This window comes from Triticum urartu, chromosome 5 (assembly GCF_003073215.2).
Source record: "Triticum urartu cultivar G1812 chromosome 5, Tu2.1, whole genome shotgun sequence".
Taxonomy (NCBI): domain Eukaryota; kingdom Viridiplantae; phylum Streptophyta; class Magnoliopsida; order Poales; family Poaceae; genus Triticum; species Triticum urartu.
Genome location: NC_053026.1, coordinates 545,140,637 through 545,154,248, shown reverse-complemented (window position 1 = coordinate 545,154,248; position 13,612 = coordinate 545,140,637). Strand labels below are relative to the sequence as shown.

Below are 13,612 nucleotides of genomic sequence, written 5' to 3'. Positions count from 1 at the left end.
ACTAATAAATTGCTGCAACAAAGTGACTTCTCTGGTGTGGTTGAATTGACAACTCAACTGCTAAGGATTATACATATTCTTTGTCTCTCCTTGTGTCGAATAAATAAATTTGGGTGAAATACTACCCTCGAAGACTGTTGTGATCCCCTATACTTGTGGGTCATTAAGATGCCACGAGAAGAATGAAATCTAATGATTACTTGGGATTTGGTGATAATGCTACGAAAAGAGTTCCACCCTCAGTGTTGGTTAGAAATTTCTTTGAGCACACTAATAATAAATTTGAATGGATTGTTAGGGGAGTGAATGCTGGATTCATAGACAATCTATTTAGGCATACCACTAGGAACCCCATAGAAGACGAAATAACCATTATATATGAGGGATTTCTAGTAGATGAACCACCCCCACGAGATTTGAGTTCATGGATGTTAAAATCACTAAATATAGTCCTTTCTATTATTTATGTTTGTCTACTAGGAAACTTGCTATAGAAAGTAAGGAACATGAATGGGAAATGAATGATGAAAAACATGATCATTGTATCCTAACTAGCTAAAAGGCATTAACGAAAAGTGCTTGTTGGGAGGCAACCCAATATGTTTTTATTTTTTGTTTTAGTCAATATGGTTATCACTATTGTAATGATCATACATGTGACGTTTGAGCAACCCCAAAGTCCACCGTACGGTAAGAAGTGACTACGAACTCTCATGGTCTAAGGAGCAAAATCACATGTTAACACTCTGTGTTATTACAATTGATTACAGACGATATTATCTGAACTCATAACAAACAAGTTTGGGTCGATTCAATACGATCGTTCTTCCAACGTTATAATCTCAGTGTTGTTTTAGGACTATTGTTTTTCACTGAATATGAGTTTTTCACACGTGCATATGAGTTTTTCACTGAATCGCATATTCCAGGATCATAACGGTTATAGCATGAAATATAAACACTTAATTATGAATATGGAAACATAATAATACAATATTATTGCCTCTAGGGCATATTTTCAACAGTCAAGGATTCAGATAACCCCGTATACAATTCCATTTGTCTAGCGATATATCACTTGCCCAAGATTCGATCGTCGGTATCGCCATACCTAATTCAATCTCGTTACCGGAAAGTCCTCTTTACTCGTTCCGCAATACAATATCCCCGTGACTAAACACATTTTTCACATTCTTGCAAGCTACTTAGGATGTTGTATTACCAAGAGGGCCTAGAGATATCTCTGTCGCATGGAGTGACAAATCTCAGTCTTGGTCCATGCAAACCCAACTAGTATCTTCTAAGACAGCGGAAGAGCACATTTATGATCATCCAGTTACGAAGTGACGTTTGATACCCATAAAGCATTCTTCCGATATTAGGGAGTGGCATGATCTCATGATCTAAGGAATAGACACTTGACATTGAGAAAGCCGTAGCAAATAAACTAAGTGACACGATCAGATGCTAAGCTTTTGATTGAGTATGTCCATCACCTCATTCTCCTAATGATGTGTTCTCATTAATAAATGACAACTCATGTATATGGTTAGGAAACCTTAACCATCTTTAATCAACGAGCTAGTCTAGTAGAGGCTCACTAGGGACACAATGCTTGTTTATGTATCCACACATGTATTTGAGTTTTTGATTAATACAATTATACCATGGAGAATAAACACTTATCAAGAACAAGGAAATATAATAATAACAACTTTAGTACTGCCTCTAGGACATATTTCCAACACCCTCCGTCCACACCGCCATGGCATCGACCACCACCCTGCTATCTACCGCCGTCACCGCGAGCTCCCCACGCCCGTGCTCCCGCTGGAATCCGTGGGCTGCGGGCTTTGGTCAAAGCATAACGCAGCGCCTTCCTCTGCCTCCTCCCCTATTCCTCGAAGCCCAACCTCGCCGGTAGCCTCCACCGTAGCCGTGGCGCGTGAGCTCGGCTCCACATGCCCTCCACGAGCGGCCGTCGCGGACGCACTCCTCAAACGGGGGAAGAAGGGGTAGCCACGTATGTCAAAGAAGAGGTTGGGCGTTGATTAGCCATGACCACCGGCAGGGAGATGCTGGAGACGCGAGGCACAAGTAGCTCTGCAGGGTGGAGTGCGGGTGGGTGAACACGGCGCCGACGGAGAAGAATCTCGCACGGGAAGGTGGGCGGTGGGGGTGGAAGTGAGTGTGGAAGGAGATGGGATAAGGTCAGGCTGGTGGGGAGAAGAGAGCCAGGATCGTTCGCAACGGGGTGGAATAACACCGAGCGCCTAGGCTATCTCACGTGGTACACCAGGACGCATCAAGATCTGTGCGGCTAATCCGACGATAGTCAATGCGTTCGGCAGGGATCCTTTAAAACCTGATGTTCAGAGTTTATCTTTCCGTAGTTATTCGTGCTCTCCCCAACTGTGCTCGCCCATGGCTCATTTTTTTGTTTTTGTTTTTTGAGAATATCTCTCACCCATGGCTCATAGGCTCGTTGCTCTTTTTTTTTGAGAAAAGGCTCATGGGCTCGTAGTCCACAAAGAGACGTTCGCAGGACAACATGCACGAGTTTGACCCACACAAAAAATCTGAGCCCAACCCACGTGACCCTGTAAGTGCTAGGGTTAGCTTCGTCCCCCAAATCTGTCGAGCACCGCCCATCTCTCCTCTCGTCTCCTCTCCCGCGACCCCTGCCGCCACCTCCCTCACCCTCTCCGGCGACTGAGTGCCACGTCGGACGCCCCCTATTCCCCCCCTTCTCCCCCGCCGCCAGTCAGCTCGTCGTCTCCCTGTTCGGCACCACCAAGCACCAACGACACCCAGATCAGCCCCGTCCGCCGCCACCAAGCACCGCCGATGTCGCCCTAGGATCAGCCCCACAACAGCTCACCGCCGTCAAGCACCACCGGCGCCATCCCAGCTCTCCCCGCCCCAGATCGCGCTCCACTCTTGCTGCCGATTTCACTGCAGGATACGCCTCGTCATTTGCAAAATGCCCCCTTTTGATTTTGTCGAAACAAAGCTGTACAACAAATAGGCGGAACGAGGAGGGCCCACCAGTGAAGGCCAGGCCCACGGGGGTATAGTCGGCGGCCCGGTCCATCAAAGCAGCACGCAGAGGCCACCAAGAAGAAGAGCACGGATTGACATTGACGACTGCTCGCTCGGCTCGGCTCGGCCTCATTCCACAACAGGAGGCCAAGAAGAGATCCTCCTCCAAGCATCCGTCGCCGGCCGGCGATGTCTTCCAGCAGGTTCTCGCCGGCGCTGCAGGCGTCGGACCTCAACGACTTCATCGCCCCCTCGCAGGACTGCATCGTCTCCCTCAACAAGAACTCCGCCGCCAGCCGCCTCCCGGTACCCTGTCCTGCCCTGCCGCCCCTTCTCCCCAAATTGTTTCTTTTTCTGTGTCCTTTGCCCTAGTATTTGGTTCTGGGGCGGGAGCTTTTGCCCGCCCTGCTCTTCGTTGCTGCCCCGCGCCACCCCCCTGCAGCTGCAGAGCACCGCAGTCTGAGTTCGCGCATTATGTATATATTTTTGCTTTCGGGCGGTGATGCGCCATTTATCCTCGCAGTATTGATAGTAAGAGTAGAAAGGATGAGGAACGGTGAGAAGGGTTGAGCTTTCTCTCATGCTGTTTGGTTATCTTAGGATTAGGAATCGATTGGGGGAATTGGAATTCCAGTTCAAATCCCTTCCAGCCTGAAGGGGATTGAGTAGGATTATACAACGCATAGAAAGAAGCCCCTATTCTTTACTTTTTTTCTCCTTCCTAATACAGACATATGTCTCGCTAATCAGTAGTATCCTTCATGGAAACTAGAATAATTAGGTCTAGAGTTTCCACACCAAATAGCCATGGTATTTTATTTTTACTTCATAGCAAGCTCGTTTGAACCAAATTAAAAGTTCAGCATCAGCTGTTAGGCGCAAACAGAACGGAAGGCAAAGTGTACGGCGATGCTGAATGAGATCATTGGTTTCTCCCAACATGTTGCATTGCAATTTTTAGTAGCATCACTTATTCAAAATCATCAGCTAGGCAAATATACCATTTGTGTGGTGTTTGGACATTGATCCTGGTGCTTCACTTGATTATCTCCTGGTGCTTACGATTTCCTTTGTTTTTACAACTTCCCATGAGCTTAGTAACAGCCGCCGCACTTGTGTTGACTTATTAATCTGTCCTTTAAGGAAATGTTACTTCTCTATCTCAATTTCCAGGACGATCTACCTGCTAAGTTTGACAACTTGGTCAAACCACTGTCGAAGTCGTAGATACATTTCTGCACAACTAAACTAATAAATTGACTTCACATTAGCACAAACAGAACTTCGTAAATTCATCTTTGTTGCACCTCACCTAACCCATTTCCCTTCCCCATGCAATTCTCATATATTCCTGACATTTCCATTTTACAGATTAAAAAAAAGCAAGTTGTGGTGAGTACAAAACCTCCAGAAGAATCGGTCAAGATTTCTCTCAAGGACTGTTTAGCTTGCAGGTTATTACCAATTTTGTAGCCCTCGCCTCAACTGTAAAAGTAGTGACCTGCCCAAATGTAAATAATGCTGACGGCTTCCTTTGATCTCATAGTGGTTGCATAACATCAGCAGAGACAGTTATGCTTGAGAAGCAAAGCTTGGATGACTTCGTTACTCGCATCAACTCTGGCAAAACCGTCATCGTATCTGTGTCTCCCCAGTCAAGAGCATCATTAGCTGCATTCTTTGGTCTTTCTCAGTCACAGGTAATTCTATGTGCTTCACCTGACCACTACCTAGTCAAAATTGTCACCATATAGGGTGTTTTGTAATGTTTTCCCTAAATTAGTGTCTTTCCACTTTAGCTGAATGATAAGTACTCTGTAAATAATGATAACAAACACATAATGCAATTTTTGTTATCTTCAGGTTTTCAGAAAACTAACTGCTCTGTTCAAGTCGATGGGCGTGAAGGCAGTGTATGACACAAGTAGTAGTCGAGATCTGGCCCTAATTGAAGCATGCAATGAATTTATTTCACGCTATAAGCTGAGTCAATTGTCTAGCGACAAAGAAGTTGGAACAAGTCTTCCTGTGCTTTCATCTGCATGTCCAGGTAAAAACATTTACGCGAAATATGTGTCAATTTCGCTACTATGCAGTTTCCTATGTACTATTGATATTCCCTTACTAGTTGGTTATTTACATACCTTCTATCACTATATGTGAATCTCTTCCTCTTTGCAGGTTGGATATGCTATGCTGAAAAGACTCTTGGTTCATATATCTTGCCCTACATCTCATCTGTAAAGAGTCCCCAACAAGTGATTGGTGCAGCTATCAAGCATCACATGGTTGAAAAACTTGGTCTCAAGTGAGTAATTTGCCCTAGTTCTAGACCTAAGGATGTTATTTTCAGATCTTTGATCAGACATGAAAAAGTTAGTACTTCCTTTTGTCTGAAATTGGACTTCTTTTTTACTTCACAAAGTTTTTTTTCTTGTATATAAGTATAAGATCAAGCAAGTATATTTCATGAAAAATCTGGATATACAATTTTCTGGTGACCAGTCCAAAATATCTTGAGAGACACATATGATTTTTGACGTTTTCTTGTGACCAACTGTTTGTGACATGAGGTTTTTCCTGGTCTTTGCAATGTAATATCTCCATTTGCTGAATTGGATGATTATTTCAAATAAAAACTACTCTGATTATGAACTATCATTTTGTGATATTTTTGTTTGTGATCATACTTGAATGTACTGTGTAGGCCGTATGATGTGTATCATGTTACTGTGATGCCCTGTTATGATAAAAAACTTGAAGCTGTCCGGGGCGACTTTGTTTTCTCAGTGGAAGAAAAGGAAGTTACAGAGGTGGACTCGGTATTGACAACTGGTGAAGTGTTGGACTTGATACAGGTTACTAATTTATTTCCTGCAGTTGCTTGTATGTTTTGAAAAACTCCATGCTTATATCAGTTTCATGGTTGTGCAGTCCAAATCTGTTGATTTCAAGACAATGGAGGAATCTCCTTTGGACAGATTGTAAGCTCCTTGTATGCTTGATGTTCCGTCCCTCCGGATAAAATTTGAATGAAATCCAATGCAGAAATATATGTTTATATGTTCTGTTCAACTAGTACTACTATTTAGAATTTAGCGAAGCTTTGATTTAATCAACTGTCGAGAAAAAGAAAGATAAAAGTAATTTTATATGGTTACATTTATGCTTCATCTTTTCTGATAATTCATGTGTACTTTCATTGCAACACAGATTAACAAATGTTGATGATGGTGGTCATCTATATGGGGTTTCTGGTGGCTCGGGTGGTTATGCGGAAACCATCTTTCGTTATGCAGCACGTGCGCTCTTTAATAGGGAAATAGAAGGCCCACTTGATTTCAAAATCTTGCGAAATTCAGATTTCCGTGAAGTTACACTGGAGGTAATTCATTGCTCCATCCATCCCCAACTGACCTCGAAAAGCCACTCTTGCTGTGGCCGTCACATCATTGTGTATATAACACATGTTTATGCTAACAGGTGGAGGGAAGACCTGTTTTGAAGTTTGCCCTTTGTTACGGGTTCAGAAACCTACAGAACATTGTTAGGAAGGTTAAGATGGGAAAATGTGAATACCAATTTATTGAAGTTATGGCTTGCCCTTCAGGTACTTCATTTATGACACTGCTGCATGGTGTCTTTTAGTAACTTTTTTCTGAGCTGTAGGATCTAGATACCCTCTACAATACACTGATTATTGCCCTGCAGGTTGTCTGAACGGGGGAGGTCAAATAAAACCTGCTAAAGGCCAATCTCCCAAGGATCTCATCCAACAACTAGAGGGTGTGTACATGCAAGATGTAAGTTGTAGCATGCTCACTACATTTCATCTTGGTTGTAGGGCCTTGCTTCTGTTTGCGATTTTAACTTTATATTCCTACTGACCCATTCAAGTTTTATGTCCAACTTCTCTGCTATACTTCTGCAGCTTAGTTGCAGGTTCTGTCCAATTCAGGCCCAGCATGCTACTGATACAGTACTTTTTACCATTTAAGAAAACGAGAAAAGAAGCATGTTGAACTCTTAGTGCCTATTACACCTTGTCATTGTAGTTTTGGAAGGCCGTGCGTAATTTCTGAACTCACTAGCCATTTGGTTGTGTCTTATTATCCTGCTCCAGTTTGCTGACATTGTATATTCTCCTTAATCTTGCTGTCATTGCCACAAGAACATTTTTACTTGTTGCCAGTCATTATATGCTGCCACTAACTTTAAACCTTGTGAACCAGGTATCAGTATCCAATCCCTTTGATAACCCGATTGCGAAAAGGTTATACGACGATTGGCTCGTGCAACCTGGTTCAGACAACGCGAAGAGGTACTTGCACACACAGTATCACCCCGTGGTGAAAAGCGTGACTTCGCAGCTGCAGAACTGGTGATGCTGGCAAAGATCGGTTCGTCGCGTCGAGAATTCATTAATCATATGGTCTCCTAAGAAACCAAGAGGCATGCTGCCGAAACATCGGCAACACTAGAAGACACAAGCATCATTGTGAAGGGTGTTTTGCTTGAGGGCGAAATGAGTTTTGCTAGGCCGTAGGTTTTCCACCTGCTTTTCTTGGTGATCTTGTGTAATATTGCCCCACAGAGAGATAAACAAACAGTGACAGATAGTAAATTGTACTAGTAACATGTAAAGATGAACAAAATAGGCGGTGATCTTTTTCCCGCCTCAGGAAACAGCTGTTGATCTCTGATGATTTCATGCCGCATCGTCCTGCGATGTCTTGTTCCTTGCAACTACTATTATTGTGGAATTATTCATTTCCTGAAGGACAGCGAGAGCTCTGCATTGCCTAGAGGACCCCAATCATTGGCTCGTTATGAAACTCGGACACACCTGTCGTTGGCATTTATCTTATGGGATGAAGACATCAAATTGGTTTGCAGAGCGGATTAAGAATTATAGGGGAAAAAAGACATGTACAGACGACGAACTCCTCATTGTGTCTCACTTATATGTGCGTGCAACGGGGTTGTGAGATCAGCTGGTTTCCAACATGATAAAATTGCATCGGTAAATTTTTATTTTTGGAGAGCAACCGTCAGATCAGCGGCGTTTTCTTTATTTTCCTTTTTAGTTCAATTTTGTTTAGCAGTGCAAAAAAAAAAGAACGCCGACCGTGGGGATCGAACCCACGGCCACGTGGTTAAAAGCCACGCGCTCTACCACTGAGCTAGGTCGGCTCTTATGTATTAATTGGACAAGTTATTTCCTTTTCAAATTTTACTAGTGTACTTAGCTCAAGAAAGCATGACGGCAGTGTTAAAAAGAAAACATGACGACATCACACGACGGTCCTTTTTTTTTGTTTGCGAGAAAAACTTCCAATCCATTCACCTTCAATCATGACAATACAGTCCTTGGAAAAAAAATAGATGTCAATAAACAAAATGTAAAAATAAAATTGTAGTAAAATGCAGGTGTGGTGTTTTTTTATGCCGCATTGTCTTGTAGTGTCTTCTTCCTTGTTTATCGTAAAGAAATGACTTCATCCTTGTCTGGCACATTGTCCTGTGTGTACTATCATTTTAACACCCTTGCTGTCGTATCATGGAATTTTTTGTGTCAAGAACAGCGGGCACTGTTATATAGCCGATAACTTTTAGACGACACGCAGATGACGTTTCCATCTAGCCATTCTTATTTGTGTTTCTAGAGCATTTGACGATGCAGAGACTTTTATCAGGTGGACGTCGTGCACATGACGTCGTGTGCACATCAATTCTGTATTCTACTTGCGTAGGATTGTCGTTGACATTTATCTACTGGAGGTGAAGACACCAACCAAATTGGGCTTCGCAAAGCGGATTAAAACTGCCAACATTGTACATGAATGAGACAAATTCCTTCCTCATCGTGCTAATTTCTATTCCTTCGCAAAGCGTGTTATGTACATGCAACGAGAATTGTGAGATAGCTGATTTCCAAGATGAGAAATTGCTTAGGTAAATGAAAATTTCCTATTTTTGGAGCAAATGTGAGATCAGCCAATTTCCTCCGTTTTTTGTGTGGTGTTTCTTTTTTTGAGCAAAAGAGAGGCCTCCCTCTTTGATTTCATATAAAGAAACCAAATAGTCTTTTACAAACTACCAAATTCCAAACTCCGAACCAAGCTCAAAAGCTACCGAACACCACATCACCAAATTTGCATCACTTGGACTCGAAGATCACCAGCACAAAGAAGGATCATGCAAGATCCATACGAGTCCAGTCCAGAACAAGGCTGGAAACTTTCGCATCTTTGGACTCCACACATACTGGCAGTGCAGATTTTGTCCTAAGAGCACTAAAAGGGAAATTAAAAACAAGCTAAGATGCAGCAATGACTACAGTGAGATGTTCGGTGAAGCACGCCCTACCAATCTTCAGGAGGTGAGAGATACTTTGAATATTCAGAATGCTGGTTTCGAAGAGAAATACTTGGGTATTCCAACACCCAATTGTCGTATGTCCAAAGGCAAGTTTCAAAATTTACAAGCACAACTCTTGAAAAGACTTGTCCAATGGGGTGATGGCCATCTTGCTCAGCCAGGCAGGGAAGTTCTTATTAAATCAGTGGCGCAAGCACTTCCTACATATATTATGGGTGTTTTTAAACTGCCTTTTTCTGTGTATGATAATTTAACAAACGTGACGCGGAACTTCTATTGGGGTTCGAGGGAAGGAAAACGAAAGGTTCATTGGAAGGCTTGGTAAAAACTCCAGCAGCCAAAATGTAAAGGCGGAGCTGGGTTTCGGGACTTTCGGATATTCAATCAAGCACTACTCGCGCGCCAGGCATGGAAACTATTGACAAAGCCGGATAGCCTATGTGCTCAACTTCTTAAAGCTCGGTATTATCCAAATGGGAAGCTAGAGGACACTGTGTTCGCAGGTAATGCCTCATCTAACGTGGACGGCGCTTTCTCATGGCCTAGATCTTTTGAAGAAGGGGCTGATCTGGAGACTCGGCAATGGCCAGCAGATAAGAATCTGGCGAGACAGTTGGATTCCAAGGCCTTTCTCATATAAACCTATCTCGCCACAGGGCACGTGTCGGTTCTGTTGGGTTTCGTAGTAATTTCAAAAAATTTCCTACGCACACGCAAGATCATGTGATGCATAGCAACGAGGGGGAGAGTGTTGTCTACGTACCCAACGCAGACCGACTGCGGAAGCGATGACACGACGTAGAGGAAGTAGTCGTACGTCTTCACGATCCAACCGATCAAGCACCGAATCTACGGCACCTCCGAGTTCGACCACACGTTCAGCTCGATGACGTTCCCCGGACTCCGATCCAGCAAAGTGTCGGGGAAGAGATCCGTCAGCACGACGGCGTGGTGACGATCTTGATGAACTACAGCAGCAGGGCTTCGCCTAAACTCCGCTACAGTATTATCGAGGTATATGGTGGCAGGGGGCACCGCACACGGCTAAGAATAGATCACGTGGATCAAACTTGTGTCTTCTGTGTCCTCTACCTCAGTATATAAAGGAGACAAGGGGGGAGGGGGCGCCGGCCAAGAGAGAGAGGCGGTCGGCGGCCGAGAGGGAGAGGCGGGGGAGGAGTCCTACTCCTGCCGGGAGTAGGACTCCCCTCCAATCCTATTCCAACTAGGATTCCCCAAGTGGGAAAGAGGGAGAGGGGTGGCCGGCCACCTCTCCTAGTCCTAATAGGACTAGGGGAAGGGGGGGGGCGCGCAGCCCTTGTGGACAGCCCTTTCACCTTTCCACTAAGGCCCATGTAGGCCCATATGGCTCCCGGGGGGGGTCCGGTAACCTCCCGGTAATCCGGTAAAATCCCGATTTCACCCGGAACACTTCCGATGTCCAAACATAGGCTTCCAATATATCAATCTTTACGTCTCGACCATTTCGAGACTCCTCGTCATGTCCGTGATCACATCCGGGACTCCGAACAACCTTCGGTACATCAAAATGCATAAACTCATAATGTAACTGTCATCGTAACCTTAAGCGTGCGGACCCTACGGGTTCGAGAACAATGTAGACATGACCGAGACATGTCTCCGGTCAATAACCAATAGCGGGACCTGGATGCCCATATTGGCTCCTACATATTCTACGAAGATCTTTATCGGTCAGACCGCATAACAACATACGTTGTTCCCTTTGTCATCGGTATGTTACTTGCCCGAGATTCGATCGTCGGTATCCAATACCTAGTTCAATCTCGTTACCGGCAAGTCTCTTTACTCGTTCCGTAATACATCATCTCACAACTAACATATTAGTTGCAATGCTTGCAAGGCTTATGTGATGTGCATTACCGAGAGGGCCCAGAGATACCTCTCCGACAATCGGAGTGACAAATCCTAATCTCGAAATACGCCAACCCAACATGTACCTTTGGAGACACCTGTAGAGCTCCTTTATAATCACCCAGTTACGTTGTGACGTTTGGTAGCACACAAAGTGTTCCTCCGGTAAACGGGAGTTGCATAATCTCATAGTCATAGGAACATGTATAAGTCATGAAGAAAGCAATAGCAGAATACTAAACGATCAAGTGCTAAGCTAACGGAATGGGTCAAGTCAATCACATCATTCTCCTAATTCTCCTAATGATGTGATCCCGTTAATCAAATGACAACTCTTGTGTCTATGGTTAGGAAACATAACCATCTTTGATTAACGAGCTAGTCAAGTAGAGGCATACTAGTGACACTTTGTTTGTCTATGTATTCACACATGTATTATGTTTCCGGTTAATACAATTCTAGCATGAATAATAAACATTTATCATGATATAAGGAAATAAATAATAACTTTATTATTGCCTCTAGGGCATATTTCCTTCAGTCTCCCACTTGCACTAGAGTCAATAATCTAGATTACACTGTAATGATTCTAACACCCATGGAGCCTTGGTGCTGATCATGTTTTGCTCGTGGAAGAGGCTTAGTCAACGGGTCTGCAACATTCAGATCCGTATGTATCTTGCAAATCTCTATGTCTCCCACCTGGACTAGATCCCGGATGGAATTGAAGCGTCTCTTGATGTGCTTGGTTCTCTTGTGAAATCTGGATTCCTTTGCCAAGGCAATTGCACCAGTATTGTCACAAAAGATTTTCATTGGACCCGATGCACTAGGTATGACACCTAGATCGGATATGAACTCCTTCATCCAGACTCCTTCGTTCGCTGCTTCCGAAGCAGCTATGTACTCCGCTTCACATGTAGATCCCGCTACGACGCTTTGTTTAGAACTGCACCAACTGACAGCTCCACCGTTTAATGTAAACACGTATCCGGTTTGCGATTTAGAATCGTCCGGATCAGTGTCAAAGCTTGCATCAACGTAACCTTTTACGGTGAGCTCTTTGTCACCTCCATATACGAGAAACATATCCTTAGTCCTTTTCAGGTATTTCAGGATGTTCTTGACCGCTGTCCAGTGATCCACTCCTGGATTACTTTGGTACCTCCCTGCTAAACTTATAGCAAGGCACACATCAGGTCTGGTACACAGCATTGCATACATGATAGAGCCTATGGCTGATGCATAGGGAACATCTTTCATATTCTCTCTATCTTCTGCAGTGGTCGGGCATTGAGTCTTACTCAACTTCACACCTTGTAACACAGGCAAGAATCCTTTCTTTGCTTGATCCATTTTGAATTTCTTCAAAATCTTGTCAAGGTATGTGCTTTGTGAAAGTCCAATTAAGCGTCTTGATCTATCTCTATAGATCTTAATGCCTAATATGTAAGCAGCTTCACCGAGGTCTTTCATTGAAAAACTTTTATTCAAGTATCCCTTTATGCTATCCAGAAATTCTATATCATTTCCAATCAGCAATATGTCATCCACATATAATATCAGAAATGCTACAGAGCTCCCACTCACTTTCTTGTAAATACAGGCTTCTCCAAAAGTCTGTATAAAACCAAATGCTTTGATCACACTATCAAAGCGTTTATTCCAACTCCGAGAGGCTTGCACCAGTCCATAAATGGATCGCTGGAGCTTGCACACTTTGTTAGCTCCCTTTGGATCGACAAAACCTTCAGGTTGCATCATATACAACTCTTCTTCCAGAAATCCATTCAGGAATGCAGTTTTGACATCCATCTGCCAAATTTCATAATCATAAAATGCGGCAATTGCTAACATGATTCGGACGGACTTAAGCATCGCTACGGGTGAGAAGGTCTCATCGTAGTCAATCCCTTGAACTTGCCGAAAACCTTTTCGACAAGTCGAGCTTTGTAGACAGTAACATTACCATCAGCGTCAGTCTTCTTCTTAAAGATCCATTTATTCTCAATTGCTTGCCGATCATCGGGCAAGTCAACCAAAGTCCATACTTTGTTCTCATACATGGATCCCATCTCAGATTTCATGGCTTCAAGCCACTTTGCGGAATCTGGGCTCACCATCGCTTCTTCATAGTTCGTAGGTTCATCATGATCTAGTAGCATGACTTCCAGAACTGGATTACCGTACCACTCTGGTGCGGATCTTACTCTGGTTGATCTACGAGGTTCAGTAGTATCTTGTTCTGAAGTTTCATGATCATTATCATTAACTTCCTCACTTATTGGTGTAGGTG

General features: G+C 43.7%; 1 protein-coding gene and 1 non-coding gene across 2 annotated transcripts; one reads left to right on the top strand and one right to left on the bottom strand.

Annotated features, from left to right (window-relative positions):
- Window positions 1-3,099: 3,099 nt before the first annotated feature.
- On the top strand, window positions 3,100-7,753 carry LOC125510548 (protein NAR1-like). Its single transcript, XM_048675765.1, has 11 exons — window positions 3,100-3,348; window positions 4,414-4,496; window positions 4,589-4,742; window positions 4,906-5,092; window positions 5,224-5,350; window positions 5,750-5,900; window positions 5,977-6,026; window positions 6,256-6,427; window positions 6,526-6,652; window positions 6,754-6,845; window positions 7,275-7,753. Exons 1-11 carry the CDS (start codon window positions 3,232-3,234, stop codon window positions 7,425-7,427), a joined length of 1,413 nt encoding a protein of 470 aa, XP_048531722.1. The 5' UTR covers window positions 3,100-3,231; the 3' UTR covers window positions 7,428-7,753.
- A 410-nt stretch (window positions 7,754-8,163) lies between these two features.
- Window positions 8,164-8,235, bottom strand: TRNAK-UUU. The gene has a single exon. It is a non-coding gene; the product is annotated as a tRNA-Lys (tRNA).
- Window positions 8,236-13,612: the final 5,377 nt, after the last annotated feature.